This window comes from Pleurodeles waltl, chromosome 4_1, assembly GCF_031143425.1.
Source record: "Pleurodeles waltl isolate 20211129_DDA chromosome 4_1, aPleWal1.hap1.20221129, whole genome shotgun sequence".
Classification (NCBI taxonomy): Eukaryota; Metazoa; Chordata; class Amphibia; order Caudata; family Salamandridae; genus Pleurodeles; species Pleurodeles waltl.
The window spans coordinates 153,253,981-153,269,947 of NC_090442.1; the positions used below are offsets into that span (position 1 = coordinate 153,253,981).

The window sequence follows — 15,967 nt, forward strand, 5'->3', positions numbered from 1 at the left end:
TTTTTTGTGGTCAATGCCACTTTGAGAGCGCAGTATAGGAACAGTGCATTTAGTTGCCCAGCTCACTGCTGTAGCTGTAGTGGAGAAGTTAGGGATATTGTGGACCTGTGTTCACTGTGAAGGACGATGAAGTTGCCCAGTGGCACAGGTGATTACCCACAGTAACAGTAGACATGGCCTTGCATTTATGGTCAAGGTAGGCATGCTTGACTGGTGATGTCAGGTTCCTTTGGGTATGGTGGGTCAGGAGTCTCTTGGTATACGACTAAACATGCTGCATGAGTAATACAATGCCCAAGTCAGCTTCTCTTTAAGACGTGCATATCAGTCAAGGTACCTCAGGTGATCAACGTGCGCATGGTTGTGACATTATGTCTCACTAGGTAAGTGGTGCTGTTCAGTGCACCAGAAGTGTCCCTTTGTGACAGGTGTGCTGTTAACGGAGTATCGATCAGTAAGACAGAAGTGTGATAATGCACAGGTCTGCATATGTATTCACCATCGGAGCCACGTAATGGCCTTGGAATGCCACTTTATACCAGATGTTTGTTTCTCTGTTCACAAACGACACAACGGTATTGGCTATTTATTATTTCTTTTGACCATGTGTGCCATGTTACCAGCCAAGTTTGCCACTTAGCGTGCCGGGGTGCTGCTCATTTGACCAGAAGATTGATAGTACAAGCCTTGCAGCTCTGAAAGTGTCAGTGTCATCACTGTATGGTCCTTTGGCAAGTCAATGCTAGAGAGGTCTGTCTGCGTGCAGAATGATACTCAATTATTTGATGTGCAGTTGAAGTGCTGGATGCTGCACATTACACCATTCTAACCACCTCTGTTGTACATCAGTGTACCTGCAGTGTCAATTAGTGTACCACGGGTGCTTAGCAGTGCACCCAGGGTGCGTGCATCCATAGTGCCAGATCTGCTGTTCTGAGGTATGTGAGGTAATGGAAAAAACGAAGACTGAGAAACCACAATGGAGGAAACTAATTCATGTGTTATAGGTTTTTAGGGTTCAGGGACGTGTGGAGTGGTGAGTTTTTTTTAGTAATGAGGAATGAGTGCCATTTAAGGTTGTGAGGGTTTTTAGCATTCACGGATAAGTAGGGTTTAGGGGTGGTGAGAGATTTTTAGGGCTCAGGGATGATTGGCGTGTAGGAGTGTTGAGGTTGTTTAGGTGGGGTTTAGGGCTGGTGAGTGTTTTAAAAGTTCTTTTAAAGTAGAGTTTTGGCGTGATGAAGGGTTTTTAAGTGTTCAGGGATAGATGGAGTTTATACGTAGAAAGGGTTTTGAGGGTTCTGGGATGCAGGAGTTTTGTTGTGGTCGGAGGGATTAGGGCTATGAAAGGGTGGTTTTCAGAAGTGATGAGGGTTTTTTTAGGTTCAGTGATGAGTGTAGTTTAGGGGTAGTGCATGATTTTAAGGGATGAGTGAAGAGTCCGTATTAGGTGTAGATGGTTTTTTTTGAGTTAAGGAATTGGGGGAGTTTAGACGTAGTGACGGAGTTTTAGGTTAAGATATGGGTGGAGTTTAGGAGTAGAAAGCCCTGTAAGGGTTCAGAGATTGGTAGAGTTTAGGGGTCAGAAATGAGTGGCGCTTAGGTGTGGTGAGGGATTATTAGGAATTTAGGGATGGGTAAAGTTTACGATTAGAAAGGTCTTTTAAAGTTCAGGGATTGGTGGAGCTTTGGGGTTGGGGATGGGTGTAGTTTGCGTGGGGAGGCATTTTAGGCGGCAGAGATGAATGGTGTTTAAATGTGGTGTACAGCGCATTAAAACCATCCAAAGTAATTGTTTGACAGTGTGAAAGATGTAAATCTGAAATAATGTCCCTTGACATAAAGGATTGAAATAAATACCTTCAAAAAATTTCTGAAAATAAAACCAGTAACCATTTCATTTACCCCTTAAAAAATAAGTATGAAGAAGCCAATTAAAAAAAATGACATTTTATGAATTGGTTTCTATGAAATGGTAAATGCCATTTGTCCTGAAAATTTCCATTAAACAATTTAGATTACATGGTTTCTCAGTAATGCTATTACATTAATTTGTTTTCTATGAAATCACTTACAACCATGCTGTTCTTGGAGCTAAAAGGGGTGCTCATTTTATTAGGGATGTTTGTCATTATACCATTAGTGTATCTTTAATGTCTTTGATGTTCCCATCCATATATCCCATTTATGTTACAGAGACGTAGTGCATTTTGCTGAGTATGCTACTTAATATACCGGGAACCCCTTTCAGTATGTCAGTGGGGGATCCCATTAGCATACCTATGTTGCCTGTCATTAACTCAGGGTTGTTTTTCAGAAATGCAGAAATGTCACTCAGTATACCTGGTGTATCCCTCAGTCGGGCAGCGCAGGTCCCATGAATGTCATGAGATTCTATATGATACTGGTTGGTAGGCAGCAATTCAACCCGGCTTGCCTGGAGTGCAACGTATGTGCTAGTCATTCTCACTGAAGTCTCAGATGTGCTGTTTAATATGCAAGTGGTGTTCCATACCACCCATAATGTCTTACATGGGTTATAGGAGCTGGAGGTGGCTGACAAGGCCCCCACACCCTTTCCACCTCTCCGATCTCCCTTGTAGTGTAGAGTCCATGCAGACTTAAACCGACACAAGAAGGACAAGGAAGCACTTCATATGCAGTACACCCTGTGCTATCTGTGGGCAGTTCAAGTGACCTTACAAAGTTACCAGCACCCATAGAAGCATGCTTTGCTTTATGAAATATAATTTTATTCTCATTACCTGAGTTATGAATCATTGTATTACTTCTGTGTGTTATTCAAACTCACACACAGAAGCAAGAAGCCAACACTCATTGTTCTCATGCCCTTGGGCATATGCATTTAGCTCCTTAACGATTTGTACCTGTCCCAGTTATTCTGAATTTTGAGGCTGAGAGCCAGAAAATTGCTCTCCTGCAGGAGGAAAATGAAGCTTTGCGCCAGAAGGTGAGAAAAACTATCAGTGAGTTATTTAATATTGTTTGTCACTTTACTTTCAGTGCATGTACTTTTATTGACTTTTACCTTAAGTATATAGGAAATGTCTGTCTGCCATGACAGCATTGTTTGCAATAAGTCTTTTGTAATGCAGATAAGAATGTCTGGTCTCGGTCATGAGGCTGATCCTATGACCACTTGAAGTCCTCTGGTGTGTCCAAGTTCAAGTGAAATAATGAAAACGAGAAGTGAGACTCAACCCTCTCCCACCACTGTGACACCAAAGAGAATGTGGAAGAGTATCAAAATATCAGTTGCACTCCATCAATGTCACAGGCCACGGAGCCGAGTTTTCCATTGTTCTGATTCTCCCGACGTTTCCGGGCCTTTGTCAACCCCATAGCAGAAGGAGTCCATGCTGCAAATTTTAAGTGTGCTTTTGCCTTTTTCTAGCATGCCTTTGGGCCCCACAGAACTGCCGGGGCTTCCAGTCGGTTTACTGCAGGTGGGTTCCTCCCTGGTGGATGATCCTATGCTGACATCCTTGTCTGATCCTGAACTGATGTCCGCTCTAGCCAAGACGGTGTCACAGTATGAAATTAGAAAAGCACATCTGATTGTCATTAACCCTAGTTCTAATTAGAGGTGTGCAAAATTCTTGTTAATTTGCTTTTGCCTAACTAGGTGAAATATTTTGCAAAATTAAGCAAAATTACGCAAAATGTGAATCCATAATTTTGCTCTATAATTGAGGTCAAAATGCTTCCTTGTGCCAGTTTTTAGTGCAATGTCACATTTTGCGTTAAAAAGACTAGTGCAAAGAAACAAAAGCACTGTGAACAACAGCCTCTTGCTGTTGTTCCCATAGGTTGGGCAGTAAATTCTTACCATCAATGGTACATTTACAGTAAATCTTTACTGTGAAAAGCAAGTAAATACACAAAATGGCATAATTGTGAAATTTCAGGCATTTTGTGTAACAAGTGAAACTATTGCAGGTGTACACCCCAGGATACTGATGATGATTATAGAGATGAAGATGGCATGCTCCCCCCTCATTACACTGAAGCTGCCTTATACCTTCATTTACAAAGCGCTAGTGGGCTTGATACCTCCCATGAAACAGAGCTCGACTTGCCACATGGACCATCACCGGAAGAAAGTACCTTGTTTACAGTAGTGATGGAGGGAAGCCAAGGTACTAGAATTACAGCAGCCCTCCATTAATACTAAAACAAATGTTTTGACTGAAATACTGCAGCCAGGGCCAGAATCACCTGAGCCACTTCTCCCATTCAATTTTTCCCTAACATATACTGTGATGGCTGCCTGTCTAACATCATGTTCTTCCTCGCCTGTTAGCTTGCGTGTAGCTTCTGGAGATTTAGGTTTTATCACTAAGCACCCTACTCCACAGAGTCTTATTGGACAGGCCTTGACTAGTAAGAAGAACCCTAAATCATTTCAAACCTATCCTTTGGATAGAGAATCCAAAAAGATTCATGCCTTTGACAAACATAGTTTTTCCTCTGGCAGCTTGGCTCTGTGCTCCGTAAATGTAGTCTATCTGTTGGGCTGATACACGCATGCTCTTTGTGGCCAGCTAGATTTTGCTAGCAGTCCTCGAAGTTCTTTTGGCCTCTCTGGCTCAAATGATCCATGATGGACAGAACACAGCCACATATGTTATCCGCACTGGTTTGGATACAACAGATTGCATTAGCAGGGTGGTCAGTATCAATATTTTCTTTCATAGACCTGCCTGAATGAGTTCCACTGGATTCTCTGGCAATGTAGAGGCTTTACTAATTGGTATGCCCCTTGATGGCTCTCACCTCTTCAGATAGAAGGCATAATCTGCTTTAGAATGCTTAAAAAAACAAAACAGTTTTACAGTGTTGTTCTTTACAGTTATTGACCTCTGCTAACCAATTTCAACATAGGAAGCTTAGGTTCTATGCCTGGCCTGGTGCATAAGCAGCAACAGCCTTTCCAGCTTTTTATGGTGCAGACAGCGCAGCCCTTTTAGGGACGCAGGCAGGGATCTGCCAGACATTGCCGGGAAGCACTTACTAATCTTCTTTCTACAGTAGGTGTCAAACTGGTTTAGTTTGCGCATAGCACACATGCAGATGGCAGTTTACAACAACAGTTGAGTTTTGCAAATCGTTCAGTCTGGCTACACTCTACTTTTACTCTCCTCTCCACCCAATATCTGTCCCACACCAGAACGAATTTCAGCAGACCATCTGTCCATCCTACTTCAGCTGGTATGTCTGTTACACTGCAAGAGTGTCATAGAGAGGCTACCAGACTCTGAGAAAGATGGAGGTTGTTATTCCCGCTATTTCCTTGTCCCGCAAAAGGATGGGGTCCTCATGCCTATCTTGGATGTCCAATTCAGAAAGACAAATTCAAAATGTCTGTATTCTCTTAGATCCTATCTGTGCTGGACCCAGGAAAGTGGGTGCTGTCCTTGGACTTGCAGACACATATTAAGTTTGCCTTGCCACCCATTGGCCTCAACAGCGCCCCTCCAGTATTCACAAAAGTGATGGTAGTGATCGTCATTGGAGAATGGAAGTTGCTGTATTCCCTAACGACTGGCTGCTAAAGGCATGGTCACTGGAGGCAGTCGGGGGCCACATGCTGATAGTGGCAGCACTCCTGCCTGACATCATAGAGGTTTACCATAAACGAACCAAAGTCCCATGTTACTCTATCACAGATGCTTCCATTCATTCAGGCTGTCCTGGACTCCATATGTTTCAGACTCAGTCTAGGATCTAGTTGAAGGTGTCTCTGTGACTTCTGGGCCTCGTAGTTTCATGCATCCTTCGTGTCAAACACGCGGGTGGCACAAGCAAACCCTGCATTGGAATTTGGAATCCCATTGGGCCCTGCATCAAGGTTGTTTTTCCAGTACAGTTAAGGTCTCTATGAGACAGCTCAAGATCTGCACTGGTGGCTGCCTTATCACTATTTGCCCTGTGGCAAACCCCTCTCCCTCCCATACGTCGAGCTAATAGAGGTGACAGATTCATCACTACTGGGTTTGGGGGGATGGGGTTACTCTGGTGCCACATCACCCTACTGGAGTTAAGGCTGTTCGTCTAGCTCTGAAGCAATTCCTGCCATATATCAAGGGGAGGCTGGTGGAGCTTCTTGTGGCTATACCATCTTCATGTGGTGCTGCAGCAGGCACAGTAAATTAGGATTCTGGGTTCTGTGCCAGGAAGCTTTGTGTCTCTGAAGGTGGCGAGAGTGCCAAGGCATCATTCTGATTGCCAACTACTTGGCAGGGGCCCTGAATGCCAGAGCGGATTTACTGAGCAGACCTCTGGCACATCACAGGCAGTGGCTACATCTCAGAGTAGTGAAGGGCATCTTCAACCAGTGGAGGAAAATTAGTTTGATCTTTTTACTACCATCAAGAACAAGCAGTGCCAACAATTTTATATGTTGGAGTATTTGCAAGAACACTTGTTAGGCGATGCATTCCAGCTGGATTGCCTTGCCTTCCCGCCACTACCTCTCATGCCTTGAGTTCTGAGAAAGATCATGAACGACTGGGTCCATTTCATCCTGGTGGCTCCGGATTGGGCTGGTACCTGGAGATCCTGAGCATAAGCACCTGTCCTCTGATCAGGCTACTACTTCAGGAGGACCACTTGTCTCAGCAGCAGGGCAGGGTGCTCCGCCCAAATCTACTGAACTTACTTACACCTCTATGCATGGAGATTGAGCGAATGCAATTAATGGCTTTTGATCTGCTGCCTGATGTGATAGAGGTCATCATTACCACCAGACGCCCCTCCATAAAATTGTCTAGACTGGGCTTTGGGGCCAATTTGTAACCAGGTATGTTGCCCGAGAGACTGACCACTTACATGCAAGTTTGTCTGACATCCTTTTGCTCATTTTGTTTTTGGTGCAGCAGGGGCTTGTAGGCAACACAGTAAAAGGTTATTTGTCAGCCCTTTTGGCGTTTCTGTATTTGCTTGACCAACCTTGTTTGTTAAAATTGCCTATTGTTATAATATTTATTAAAGGTTTGACACCCATGTTCCGTTCCCAAACTGTTTTGATGCCACAGTGGGATGCTACCTTGGTTTGTATGCATTCTTCAGAGCTTGACAGGTTTCCTCATTGCGATTACATCAGCCTATCACATGAGTGAACTGTAAGCACTGCCAGTGCAACTGTCTGACATCACTTCTTTTCCTGATACAATGGTGACTGTTCTGCCAGGCTGCAACATAGATGTTGGTGCATATGTTCACTTACCAATACTGCCTTAATGTGCACGGCTCTGGATGACTTTATGGGTAGAGTCCAATCCACAGACCCTCGCCTTACCAAGGTACTGCTTTTTGGAATGTATTGTAAAGTGGGGGTTTGAGGTTAGAAGTAGCCATCAGAAGAACAAGTTACCTTCATTAATGCTTCTTCTTGTGGATGCTTTTATCTAACCACAGATTCTGCACTGCCCTTCCATCCTGTAGAGTGTCCTCCTTTTAACATCTAAAAAGCTCCCAGGTTACTATTCAGCACACCATTACAGCAATTTCTTACACTCCACGTCTGAGGACATGGTAAAGACAAGCATCTGATGTTGGTGTGGAGGGGTGGCTGTTATATGCTCTTTATATGTCTGTCACTTTGGAAGCAGTATTGAGCAAATGAGGAATCATGCAACATCGCCTAGCTTCATACAGAAGCACTGCTACAATTCTCCGGCATCTGCTTGGCACCTGAGGTATATTCTACGGTGAGGAATCCTCTGGTTAAATAGGTTGTCCACCAAAAAGAGCATTACCCAATGTAAGTAACTATTTTTCCTATAGCAAAGGATAGTGATGCAAAGAACACCTCTTCAAGGCACCGCCAAAGCTTCCTGCTAGACTAGCCTACCTTCACATTTCCACCATCTTTCGTATCTGCTTTCATACCGGACCAAGACAGCTGATCCACTGCTCTGTGATTTTTTGCATTTCTCTCTTCATGAACTCCTTGCTGTTCACTTGTGTGGCTGTTCGCACTTTTCTTCCAGTCCTTACCAAAAAAATACCCAGAAATGGATACGACTTACAGTTTAGCAGGATGAAATATCTCTGCTGCCTACTAAAAGTTTCCCCCAACCAGGAAGAAAGCTATGGGTTCACTGCAGTAGGGACACTGGAGAATAAAGGCCAGACGTAGAATGCTTTGGAGAGGGCAAATCTTAAGTTATTGCTGGTATTCTGTCTGGCTGTCAAGCAAATGTATGTTTCTCATCGTAAAGATCTTTGCAGCAGTCCCGTAGGCGAAATTTACTTATTAACTTTTAATACCCTTCACAGAATTTGTGTTCAGTTGGGCACTAACAAGAAAGGATTTACACCTGGGACTTGATTGAATGTTTTTTGGAAAATGATTTGTAAATGTAAGAAATCAAGAGAAACCTTTTTCTGAATTTACCATTTTTTCCTTGTGTACGTGTTAGTAATAGTTCATTTACTTTAATGTTACTACTTTGAATGTGTTAGTAGATGTTTATCTAAATGTGAAGAAAGCGTGTGGTGATTGCATTCCTTGCAAGGTCTGTAATATGTATAATATAAATCTCATAAGGCGCACTCAATATAACAATATACAATGTAATGCTGCCCATCAGGACTGTACCCTTTAAGACTTTGCATAATTTAGTCACATAGGGACAGGTTTTGGAAGAGAAAACAGTTTAGGTTTGTTTTATCATAGACCTGGTGTGATATATGTTGATATCAAAATCTTTCAAGACCAATGGTTGTTTGCTTTTTATCAGGAATGACATTGACATCCAGTCAGGGTTTTGATTGTTGCATATATACTGTGTTGCTGAGAAAGGATTTTTTTGCCTGTTGCAGCTCTTTTCATTGCAGGCCGAGGCCTACCGCCTCAAAAAGGAGGAGGAGGAGGAGGAACGCATGCAGCACAAGCTACCCTCATATGTCTCCAATATGGACCGCCTGATGGACTCAGAACTGTGAGTGGCTGGAAGCAGAAGAACTCTTACAGTAGACATCAGGCGAGATATGTGCCATGATGTGCCTGCTTGATTTCTTTTGAAGGGAACAGCCATATAGATTTGACGTAATCTCACATGACCTCTGGGAACAGCCATATGTAGCACTGACTGGCAGCATGAATCTACAATAATTATATCTTTGCCAGTTATGATACAGTTGACAAACATGTTTCTTTGGCCGTGATGATAATACTTGATTTATCATGTCATTAAACGATCACAATAGATGATCATGTGGCTGATTGGATGCTAAGTAACCCTAGACGTACCTGGGCTCTTACCATTGGCATACTATCATTCCTAATGGTTCTGAGCATAGCATTATGCACGTAGGTTGGCCTTATTCCGGCACCATACACATGTCAGACACAAACTTAATATACTTTTCCAATAACTGAAGGCAAGGCACTGAGCGTTTCTGTGGTGAACCAGCTACTGGTTCTGATTAATTATGTTTTATCTTTTAAAGCATCTTCCTGTTCCCAACTAATGACCTTTTGCCTATGCCAGTGCCTCAAACGTTTCCTAGTTTAGCAGTTTGGCACACTCTCTTCCCAGAGTTGCATGTGGTATCTTGTACCTTTTACGCCCAAGAAAAGCACCATTTTCGGTTTTTTTTCTAGTCTGTGTTTTCAAGGGAGCTAGGTAATACTCTAATTTGACATGATTTTCTTCTTTACCATAGGGCAATGACAAGCATCCACAGGAATCCCTCTCTGTCTCTTCAGACCAAAGGGTCTTTTTTATCTTCATTGCTTCCCCAGAGCAAGAAGGTCCCACCGAAGACACCTCAGGGGCCAGGACTTTCTCCCACCATGAGCGGGAGTGCTCCAGTCTTGAAGAAGGAGCCTCAGAACACCCAGGTAGTCAAAATAGTATGAAGTGCATCTGTTGCATGTAGTCTGATTTCTCTCACCTCTTGCAAGTAGGGTCAGTGGCGTTGTATTTAGCAATGCCCAGTGTAGTCTAAACTTTCGCAAATACCACTTATGTCTACTGAGAGGTCTCAAATCCTGGAATGAGTTGAGAGTAGTATGACTGCACTCATATATTTGAAGATATTGTTTTGTGTTTTTCAGAACACCAAAGCAAAGGAGGTGGTGTTGACACCTAGAGAGGGGAAGAGTCCTGTAATTGGAACACTACCAACTGAAGCAAGTGTGGTTCATCCACGACAACGACGGTTACAGGAACACGGGAAGGAAAGAAAGGAGCTGTTATCTAAAGCATCTTCACAGGTAATGAGGATAATACATGTACATCACTTATCCTCACACAGTGTTCTGTAATGTTAAGCCTTTTAAATAATTCATATGCAAGGGAAATGTTTCAGATGCTGTTTTGGTTCTTAAAACTGGGGTTATATGTTAAAGTTATATCTATTTCCAGCAATTAATTGAGCTGACTTGGTGGAATAAAATGCAAATGGAGGTATGATTATGCCTTTTAAGATTCAAATGCTCATGAATGCAGGGATGTTGAATTGTTTAAGAAATCTACCTGTTCATGAGGCAAGATGATACAGAAATCTGCTAGCCCTTACAAAGAAGTCAACATACCCAGTCCATTGCATAAATCAATTAGATGTGCCCCTCAAACTGTACCTGTTATTTGTTGTTCAGACTATGGCACTATTGGCTTTACAAAGTGAAGCTTTCGATTGGAAAAATGTGTTGTTTATACATTTACATTGTGTGCATTGTACTGGCAAATTAGTATTACATGTTTACATATTATACATTTTGTACTAAGTATACGCAAAGAGTGCAGTAACAAACATTTCACACCCAAGCCGATATCTGCAAAAAATCTGTGATCCACCTCTACTTCAGAGATGGACATAAATGTTATTTTTGAATGTGTCTCAAGTTAAGCTCTGTTTTTTGTGTTATAGTGAAGGGTGGCTTTCCTAACTCATCAGGGAAGGGCAGGAGTGAGAACTCATTTCTACTTAGGAGATGGCTCCATACATTTAATTCCAACGTATATGAAATCTTATCTCATGGTGTACAGAATTCTTATTTAGATGACTAACATTGCAACACTTAATCGTATAAGACACTTAAAAGTATAGACTACTCTGTTGTACCCCACCCTGGGCCCATGGGGTGGGCAAGCAGTGTGGGTGCAGGTTTATTGCTAGGATATGGCAGTCTTACCGGCAGTCCCAAAGAAAGTGTCCATGATACTTGGCGATGAGCTGGTAGGATCCTCAACAGACCCAAGACCTCATTTTTTTTTATAGAGGCACAAAAGGAGCTTGAAGACCTTATCAAAGGAGAGTGCTCACTCAGAGTCTGGGAGGGCTTGAGTAGATTCCACAGCCATTTGCCTTGCTTGGGCTAGCTAGGCAAAACTGATGCAAGAACAGGTTGTGCAGCATTGGTTACATCCAAAATGGCTAAAATGGAGGTTGCTGCTATTGAGGCCAAATAAGTGAAACCTCCCTCTTTTAAGAATTCTGTTGGCCCTAGCATGCTTTTGATGCTCTATAGTACAAACTGCAAGGCATCCTCTCTGTTAAAAAGCCTGGTGTGATTATTATACACTGCTGAATGAATTCTGCGATATCACCATGGACATGATATCTGAAAAAATGGCAGTGACTTCGAAAGAGTTGCGGTTAGAGCTATGAGTTTTCACCAGCAATCATGTCCACACTGCTGTGGCAGAATTAGATGTTTGCAGCAAATATAACACAATGATCAACCTGAGGGACAGCTGCAGTTAGGAGGCATGGATAACTCAACGCCATTTTTGCTGGCTTCTTGTGTGAGTCGTCGGCATTTACCACATCAGTCATTCTCCGGTGAGAACGGTCTGACCTGTAAGAAAATACAGATCACTGTTTAAAGTGTGACCCGTAGCTTCTATAACTGACAGAAACCAAAGACAACTCTCAGTCACAACAACGGACTTTGGCCTAATCTACGGATCATGTCTGTGTGTAGTTTTGCCCAAATACTGTTTGCTTACCAGTAAGGTGTCAAGAAACAGACCTCCAAACTGCCATTTCTTGAATCATCAACATTATGGTCTAGGCAGAAGCCCCGGAATGCATGCAGAAGACGGCTGGCAGAGGAAATCTCCAAGCAATAAAAGCACAAATGTCATAGTGAAAAAAAGCAAGATCTTCACTGTGCTCAAAATATTCCTGCGCAGGAAAGTGGAGAGTGATTTAGCAAATGCTGAGGCGTTTTATGGACCTGACTGTAAGCTAGGCATAGCAGAAACCAAACATACAAAGGGGCTTGTGAGTTGGTCTTGCATTGAGCTGTGCAAACATGAGGTGCCTTTTATTGTCCGAGAAGGACATGCCATGAGTCAGTAAATGAAGTTAGTCAGAGGAAAGTGTAATAACTTACGGTATAGCAGAAGACACCTTGGGCAGCTTTAAGAAAAAGTGATGGAGTGAGTCCTAGTTAGATAACATGAGAAGAAGTAGAGGTGGAGAAGAATGGAAATGTTAGGGCATTTCCAAGAAGAGAAATGACCCAGGAAAGTACCTGGGATGGAGTGGACAATAACTTAACACACAACATTCACCCTTCCCCTCCACCCCCCATTTCAAACTGTGTTGGCATCTGCCCAAGGACAGAAACTAAAGAAAAATTACAAAGAGATTAGAGAAATTGGGTGAAGCCTGGGCAATAAAATAGTACGAGTAAATGCAAGTGATTGTCTGCTTCTTCTGTTACAACATATGATCCCAACTTGCCCTGACACACAAGCATGGAACACTCTTAATCAAATGTATGACAGAGTCAAAGGCACTTGGGGACATTTACTGCAAAGTTAGTAACAGAAGGGGTTTTCGGTGGGATCTAGAGATGGAGGAAGGTTTGCATAGAGAGCTTGTGATGGCTGAAGGTTTACACATGCAGCTGATCGTGACTTAGAGGTTGCATAGGCAGCTATATATCTCAGGTGAGTTACTACTATATGAAGTCACTTAATGTCTGAGACCGTTCCAATGTACTACAATGTATGATCTTGGGCAAATGTTCTGTTTTTCTGTCCGACACTCCTTTCCTTTTACCTTTCAAATTTGTTTGCCCTTGGATAAAGGCTAACCCCCTATCCCAAACAAATGAACATTTAGATAATTTTTGTTTTTTCATTAGGAACACAGCACTGTGTTTAAAACAATATTTTAATGTTGTTCACACTGAGACCTAAAGTTATCCAGCTTAGGTCCCATTAGCAGATGTTGGCTGCAGCTGTTCCTTGCTGTTGTGCTCTCAGAGAGATGATCAACCTGCCTGATGCTTTGAAGCCTCCACAAAGCCATGCTTGACAGTGCATTGAATCACCTACAAAACTTTTGACGTGTTGAATACAAGGCATTTATGTCAAATATAAAAAAAAATTGAAAGAAAACCTGCAGAAGTACACGCTGGCTTTTTCTGTGTTTTCCGTGGCCATCCTCTTGTTCACTGATGCTCGTGAAGTGAGAATGACTACTGAATGAATCGTCTGGAGTTGATTCCATGGCCGTACAGGCCTCACCTTGACTTGTTTATAAAAGTTCTATTGTAAATATGGCTCAGATACTCCTTCACAGTCCCCTGGCACTATATGGCTAAATCAACTTGCCAACATAAGCAGGAAAGACATGTTGTGACCCATGCACCTCTGACGGTCTGGAAATAATGCTTACTGGATAACAATCATTCTTGCCAGAGATGCCAGGATTGTATTTATTAGGTAATGAGTTCTGGAACCCTTTTCCACACATTCGAGAAATCCACATCACATATTTTAAACAGCTTAATTAAGTATTACAGCCTAGTGCAGATTATATGAATGAGCATTATTGGAGAAATAAAAAAACATGGTGAAAAACAAAAATGCAGTAAATGTAAATACAAGAAAAATTGCAACTGATGAGAGATCATTACATAAAATCATTGATGTCACTCAATGTCAATCAATCTGTATTAGGACCTCCCTCTTCCTATCCACTGACTAATGTGTTCATTAGTCCCAAACTTGGCAGTAAACGAATATCCCATTGGCCTCTAACACACCCATCCCTTTCTCTCATCTGGAATCAGTTTCTTGTTGGGAGCCATCCTGCTTAAAGCGTTTCTATGAAGTGACTTTCTCGTGTCCTGCTAACAATGCCTTACTTTGGATGCCTTGTTTATTCCTAACTTTGTTAATTTCTTGCTCCTCTCACTTAAATTTGTTTTTTGTTTGGTTGTTGAGATATGTTTAACTCAGTGTGCTCAACCCTCTTGCCCTATTTCTCCTTAACTGTATCTGTACCTTCCATTCCAGGACACAGTAGAGCCAGAAGGCAGACTCGTATTGCCAGATGTTTTTAGCATCTGATATTGTGAAATAAATGTGCTGATCTCTTTACTGCATGAAACTGAGCTGCCCTTTTTGCTGGTATTTACATGGATACATATCCCAAGTTTTCTTTCAGAACTGCTGATGCATAAATCTGGGGAAGTGTCGTTCTGAATGTGCACCATAGCCAAGTTATATTTTTTGCCTCTTTTGACAAGTTGAAGGTTTCAGCTTCGCTAAGAATGCTCCCACCTTTTGCTTAAAATGTTTTCTTTTGCTGAGGCTTGTCAGTTTGAGCCATGCGTGTTTGTAATCTAGTGCAGTCCTCCCACCTCCATATCATCTTTTTCTATCACTTGTATTAACATTTTAATGAAAGAGTCAGTGAATTATGTATTATTCTGTGAAAGGTACATTTTCAGACCTTCTCCAGTATGCTCCCTTCAAAAATGTTTGTCGCTGTTTTTTTCCTGTTTTTAAAATACTGTTATGATTTGCTTTGAATCACTTGAAGAAATGTATTCTGCAATAATTTTCTATTGTAATGAACAATGGATTTAAAGTAATTGGGAGGAAGTGTGATGGAGTTGTCTTCCAGTTCATGTGGTTTAGCTACAATGTTAAAAAAAAATGTTCTCAGTACAAAGATAACTGTTACATTAGTTCCCCACTGTTTACTTTCTTATACATACTCTTTCCATAGAAATTCCTTCCATGGCAATGGAAACTTGCCAGTGCCTAAAAGTAGATTCTAGATCAGTGCCCGTCATTGTGGGGTTATGTTTGTAGTACCCACTTAGTCGTACGTTTTGTTTTCCAGGGTGAATTGTTTTGTCAGTCGTTCATTGATTTGTAAATCTTTCTTCTGTACTTTCTGAAAGAACGTCCACCTCAATTTATTGAGTGTTCCAAGTCTTAAAAGTTTCAAACTTAATCTACATTATTTTTCGGTTGTACATCCTTCTTTATTTTCCAGCTAGTATTTTATCAGCTTTCATCAAAAATGTTGTTCTTAATTCTAAGGATGGCTTTGTCGGTTAGTCATCTGCTAAATTATAGGATTTCTTGTCTGTATAACTTTCTTTAATCCAAGACTAATAAACTTTATTCTGGAAGCTGCTTTGTATGCATCCTGTCTCTCGTGGATGGAGGTCTCTATATTTGCGTTACTCAGAAATATATATTTAAGCCCTCAGAAGCTTCACTTTGTAGGACAGGGTATCTCATTAATCTAAAATATACCTCCCAACTGTATTATTACTGTGCCCTATTCCTATTTTTGCATCTCTTAAATTGATTTCAAACTAGCAAACCTCTGTGGGATTCTACAATCTACATAGAGATCCCCTGACTTGTTCTGATGATGATTGAATATCCCCAGAAGGCACAGTGTAGCAGAGTGGCAGTATTATGTGGTATGACTTGGGAGTCATACCATGTAATACTAGCATGTTACCCAGAAGTAGTCCTCGGGTTCACACTAGTAAACCTTAGCTCAGTCCTGGTAGTGTGGCAAAGAGCAGTCAGGCTACTTAGAGCAACATGTGTGAAGCATTTCACAACACCCACATGGAAGATAAGTAAATGACACCACTCGAAATAAATCAAACACCAATTTAGAAAAATAAAGCAGACTTTTATCTTAATTTAGACACCAA

At 41.8% G+C, this 15,967-nt stretch overlaps 1 protein-coding gene across 5 annotated transcripts in view; it reads left to right on the forward strand.

Annotated features, from left to right (window-relative positions):
* The window catches only part of WDR91 (WD repeat domain 91), a 178,295-nt gene that overhangs the window by 38,073 nt on the left and 124,255 nt on the right, over positions 1–15,967 (forward strand). For 3 of the 5 annotated variants that reach the window (XM_069227939.1, XM_069227940.1, XM_069227943.1), the window contains exons 5-8: positions 2,889–2,971; positions 8,851–8,969; positions 9,697–9,874; positions 10,091–10,249. In XM_069227939.1, coding sequence (XP_069084040.1) covers positions 2,889–2,971; positions 8,851–8,969; positions 9,697–9,874; positions 10,091–10,249 — 539 coding nt within the window. Of the gene's footprint in view, positions 1–2,887; positions 2,972–8,850; positions 8,970–9,696; positions 9,875–10,090; positions 10,250–15,967 lie in introns of all 5 variants that reach the window. The other 2 variants (XM_069227942.1, XM_069227941.1) reach the window with 2 other exon arrangements.